Source organism: Acomys russatus, chromosome 30 (assembly GCF_903995435.1).
Source record: "Acomys russatus chromosome 30, mAcoRus1.1, whole genome shotgun sequence".
NCBI classification, from domain to species: Eukaryota; Metazoa; Chordata; class Mammalia; order Rodentia; family Muridae; genus Acomys; species Acomys russatus.
In genome coordinates, this window is record NC_067166.1 from 6,297,363 (window position 1) to 6,302,978 (window position 5,616).

At 43.0% G+C, this 5,616-nt stretch overlaps 1 protein-coding gene across 2 annotated transcripts; it reads left to right on the forward strand.

The window, feature by feature from the left end:
- The first annotated feature begins 1,192 nt into the window (after positions 1-1,192).
- Positions 1,193-5,201, forward strand: Gpx8 (glutathione peroxidase 8 (putative)). Of its 2 annotated transcripts, XM_051172490.1 has the most exons (3): positions 1,237-1,581; positions 2,151-2,412; positions 4,700-5,186. In XM_051172490.1, the coding sequence occupies exons 1-3, from the start codon at positions 1,378-1,380 to the stop codon at positions 4,861-4,863; spliced, it is 630 nt and encodes a 209-aa protein (XP_051028447.1). In that variant the 5' UTR covers positions 1,237-1,377; the 3' UTR covers positions 4,864-5,186. The 2 variants fall into 2 exon arrangements, with proteins under 2 accessions (XP_051028448.1, XP_051028447.1); XM_051172491.1 differs by lacking the exon at positions 2,151-2,412 and having other exon boundaries at positions 1,193-1,581; positions 4,700-5,201.
- Positions 5,202-5,616: the final 415 nt, after the last annotated feature.

Consider the following 5,616-nt stretch of genomic DNA (forward strand, 5'->3'; position numbering starts at 1 on the left):
TGCAGACTCTGGAAACAGGCTCTCTAAAGCACCAGGAGTGCTCTCAGCATCTCAGCTCGCTCTTGACTTCCTGGAAACACACACTGGCCCCAAATGGATGGCCTCTTCATTCAGAATTTCCTGTGTGGTAAACGGGGCAGCTCCTAGGGGACTGAGGTGCATGCAGCGCTCATTGCCTCCAGTTTCCATCCCTAATCTATGGTCGTCAGAGGCCTCGGGGAGCAAGCTGTAGAGGGAAGATGAAATATACAGCTATTAGTGAGTGCATCTGCACAGGTGTGGGTTTGCATGGTTTGTCTCGGGTTTATGGCTGAATTCTGCTATTTACCTGTAAAAAGGTGATAGCCCAGCATTATTTTTCCATCTGTAAGGCAGACCATTGGTGAGTCATAAAAATCTAGATCATAACCAAGTTGGCTCAAAAGTGCAACGGGCAGCATTATAGAGTAATTCAAAGAATTATTTCATGAAACTTCTCAGTGGAGTGTGTGTGTGTGTGTGTGTGTGTAGTTATGTGTATGTGGGGGTATGTGTGTGTGCCTGCATGTTCATACGTATGTGTACCTGTATATGTGTGTGTGCCTGCATGTCTGTGTACCTGTGTGTGTGTCTGTGCATGCGTGTGCCTGCATATGTGTGCCTATGTGTGCATGTCTGTGTGTGTATCTGTGGATGTGAGTGTGAGTGTGTGAGTGTGTGTGTGTTTGGTTATGCTGTCAAGTATATACCTTGCCATTGATGATGGAAAAAACTATGAAGCTGCTATACTTCCTGATAGAAGAGGGGTGTTGCGCCCTTATGGCTTTCTGGTTTTGCTGTGTTCTCCTGGCGTCTGTTTGCCTTCACTAGATGAAGGCAGAGTAAGTAGAACGGCCTTTTCAGCTCTATTATAAATTCTTCATATTCATGTACTATGGTCAATAAATACATAAAATTTGAAATTATTTGTGGTCACACATCATATTAACAGACCACATTAATCTACACTCTGCTCCTGGGTGTTGCTCAGTGAACACACAGGAAGCCAAGCAGGGCGATGAGCCCTCATTTCCAAGTGACAAGAGCACCACCTGCTGGTGAAACGTTGTCTTAGAAAGGGACGTGTTAAGGGTCCGCTGATTAAGGGTCCGCTGAAACGATACCAGTTTTCCTGGCCAGAAAAAAAAAAAAAAAAAGATAAATTGTAGCCACATTGCAAATATGTTGGCATTTTGTCACGTTTCTGACTTCATTGGATTCTTCTGGTGGGAAGGGTCCTCCAGTTATTTAGCAGCCAAAGGGACTGTAAGCCCTTCCGGTTCCCTGAAACTCCGCGGGTTTCAAGTTTCAACCCCTCCTTGAAGTCCCGCCTGCTGAGAGGCCCTGAAACCATCCAAGATGGAGCCTCTGGCTGCCTACCCACTAAAATGTTCCGGGCCCAAAGCAAAGATATTTGTAGTTCTGCTGTCTATGCTTCTGTGCACGGTGATGCTTTTCCTCCTGCAATTAAAATTCCTGAAACCGAGAATCAACAGCTTCTATTCCTTTGAAGTGAAGGATGCCAAAGGAAGGGTGGTGTCTCTGGAAAAGTTCAAAGGCAAAGTAAGTCTTTGGATTTTTTATTTCTGTGGTTCCTCGGCCTTGATACTTAGTCTCGCCGTAGAGCAGGGTTCGTTACAGCCGTTGAGTTGGAATGTAGTTTTCAAAGTAATGTCGTTAGATGTGCTTTTAGTTGTCACCGTTCTGAGAGCTTTTAACTTCCAATCCATAAAGCGACTGCTTTTCTCCAAAGCTGTCTTCTCTTCTTGATGCTGTGTTATCGGGACGATGCAGCGTGGCTAGGACGAGACCCGCTAATAGGAGTGTTAGTTACATAATCTAACTAGAACTGTCAGAGTTTTCGCCCATTCATCTGGGTTATGCTTTTCTGGGGGTTTTTTTGTTTGGTTTGGTTTTGGGTTTGGTTCTTTGTTTGTTTGCTGTTTTCTTTTTCGAGTCTACAAAGTAGGTTATGCTTTTCAATAAAGTTGGATGTGTCTAAAAATAAGGAATCTATCAGAGGTTATATTCTCCCAAAATGATTTAGGATTTTAACTGCTTGAAAGATTTTTTTTTAATCTGTGCTTCTCTTTCCGGTGGGTTTTTTTTTTCTTTCTTTCTTTTTCCGGGAGGCTTCCCTAGTTGTAAACGTGGCTAGTGACTGCCGGTTCACAGACAAAAGTTACTTGACACTCAAGGAGCTGCAAAAGGAATTTGGGCCTTACCACTTCAACGTCCTGGCTTTTCCATGCAATCAGTTTGGAGACTCGGAGCCCAAGTCCAGCAAGGAGGTAGAATCTTTTGCAAGAAAAACCTACGGAGTCACATTCCCCATCTTCCACAAGATTAAGATTTTAGGGCCGGAAGCAGAACCAGCGTTTAGATTTGTTGTTGGTAAATATCTACTCTGCCTCTCATTTCATACGTGACATATAAATGATGAAGATAAAGAGACATAGATATATCAGGACCATAGCTCCTGTTTCGTTTAAAATATTTTACTGGGAAATTTTCATAAAACTGTCAAAGATGCAGAACCCCACCCTTTGCAACTTTCTGGAAGTTTCACATCCCTGAAATCTTGTTTTGACTTCTTAGATAGTAAACAATTCTACTTTGATGTGCTGTTATTCCTATGGGCATTGTGTTGAAGGCTGTAGTTGAAGGGTGGCCACGCTGCTTTCCCCAAGTACTCCAGCTCTCTCACCATCTAAGGCGCCTTTGGGGCAGTATCCTGGCCGCTTACGGGAGCTTCACAGTCCATGCGCATCCGTGCCAGAGCATCATTTACCGTCTAAACCTTTATGCCAGGCACAGCGCACGCCCTTAATCCCAGCACTCGGGAGGCAGAGGCAGGCAGATCACTGTGAGTTCGAGGCCAGCCTGGTCTACAAAGTGAGTCCAGGACAGCCAAGGCTACACAGAGAAACCCTGTCTCCAAAAATCAAAAAACAAACAAACAAAAAACCCTTTATATTTCATTTTATGGTGACCTTTTTATTTGCAGCATTCCTCTCAAGGCTTACGTTCAGTTTTACTGAAGTTCAAAGCAAAGTAACTTATTTTCAGAACTCTCAGTCATGTGAGGGTTCCTCTATAATTAAGCTGGCCATGGTCATCTATGTAAAGCATGCCAAAGCACTTGTAACACAATACACAGGAACCCTGTGGCTTTTATTTCTGGGGTAAATGGAGGAAAAGGCAGAACAGGACCCCTTCCTTGAGCTAAGCACCCAAATAAAATCTAACAAGAACTCAGTCAAACACTACAGCTCTTCAGCTTTTATTGGGAGGAGGGAGGAAACCTGTGGAACCCAGCTCACCTCACTTAACTAAAAAAGCAACAAAGAGTGTGTGAGGAGGTTTCACTGACAGGGAGGGCAAGAGAGCCTAGAACAAAGTCTTCAGACTCTGGAAGAAGGCACCAACTCCACCTCTATCACTGACTGGCTACACAGTCTCAAGTTCCTGCCTCCATTTTGCTCACAGATAGAATGTTGAAGACAGTGGCTTGGTTCAATGTTGATATTGTTTCCTGGACCCTCCAGCTGAAGTTAGTGGTACCCACACCTCTGGGGTTGCTAGAAACACTGAACACACTTGACCACACATGGAGTAAAAACTTGATTGTTTCAGCTGCATCTTTTTTAAGAGCTATTTTTATTTTTATGTCTATAAGTGTTTTTGCCTACATGCATGTATTTGTACATGTGTACCTGGTGCGCAGGGCAGCCAGAAGAAAGCAGCTAAGCACCTGAAACTGGAGTCGCAGACAGTTGTGAGTGACCATGGGGATACTGAGGGTGGAAACCCGGACCTCTGCAAGCGCAGTGCACACTCTTAGCCGCTGAACTATCTCTCCAACCCCTAGTTATATCTTTTTCTCATGGTCACCAATATTAGAGACATAGGTCTTGGATTATACAAATGGGAAAAAATCTATACCTGTTACATAAATTAAGATTTATCAAAAAAAAAATCATAATTTCTCAATGTGATCCTTTCAACTCCCTTGCCATTTTCAGCTATATAATTCATAACAATATTTGAAACATTACATATAAAAAATCAATTCAGACATTTCTATTACCAAGGAACTTTAGAATCCTTTATATTTTTAAAATGTTGAGGACAGACTGACATAGTGGCAAACACCTATAATCCCAGGACTGGGAAGGTGGAGGGTTGGAGGGTCAAGAGTTCAAGGTTAGCTTTGGCTATATAGTGAGTTCAGAGTTAGCCTGAGCTATGCAGTGAATTTAAGGCCAGCTTAGGCTGCACAAATGTTAAGAACTAAATAATAAACTCATTTGGACTTGCTGGACCCGATAGCACTCACCTGTTAGTGCCAGCATCCAAGAGACTGAGTAGAAGGGTCAGGGGTTCAAGTGCAGCCTACGCAACATAGCAAACAAAGAGAAAAAAATTAGACCCACAAATCTAAAATATGCAACTGTTCTTTATGCTCTGACTCTAGGTCAGGACAGCCATCTATGAAGTCAAGCGTACAGGAGATCGGTTACAGAACCCTTGCGCTCTGCTTTTGTGGGGTATTTTATTCTGTTCTTAGTCACTCTCCTGGAATCTGACTCTAATAGTGACTTAGTGCAGATGCTAATAAAACTGAAAACCTAACAAAGAATAAAACCATGCTCATGAAAATGTGTTCTGAATGTTTTAGATTCTTCCAAGAAGGAACCAAGGTGGAACTTTTGGAAGTATCTGATCAACCCTGAGGGGAAAGTTGTGAAGTTCTGGAGGCCGGAAGAGCCCCTTGAAGCCATCAGACCTCACGTATCACAAATGGTTGGGGAAATCATCCTTAAAAAGAAAGAGGACCTATGAAAACACTGTAGGGTCTGTCCAGTACAATCAGGACAGAAGAGTGACCCTGGAAGACTCTGCCTCCTCTTAGGTTCTGACAAATATGGTACTAAAAGGTGTTTTTAAGGCTATTTTACCACTCAGTTGTAATGGCTGTTCTCAAGATAGCAATGTTACCCAAAGAGGAAAGAAAGGGAATGGCGGCAGGGGTGGGTGGGCGTTAGTCAAAGAATCACGATGAACTATATTACCTCATCTGACTAGGAGGAAAAATCTAGACTGCCCCGTCACCAATGCACTTCAGTCCTGCTGTTGGCTTTACTGTGTCTAGGCTTATTAACCTTACGGGAAAGCTAATGCCCAAGGTCATTGTGTGGGATGACGAACACTGTGGGTGACATTTGTGGGGTAACTAAGTGTAAGTGGCTACAAAGATGTAATAAAATATAAAATGAATGTTGCAAAGTTACATTTTCCAGGTTTTTTTGTTTTTGTTTGTTTGAGACAGGGTTTCTCTGTGTAGCCTGTGAGTTCCTGGATAGTGTGGAACTCACTTTATAGACCAGGATGGCCTGGAACTCAGAGATCCACCTGCCTCTGTCTCCTGCGTGCTGGGATTCCAGGCGTATGCCACCACACCTGCAAGTGCAGACTTCCAAATCATTGGATGCATTTGTTTCACATACAGGTTTTTATTTAGTGCTTCTTTAATATAGGTTAATCTTTTATTGAACCTGGCCAGGTAGTCACTTGTAAATCATTTTAAAACATCAT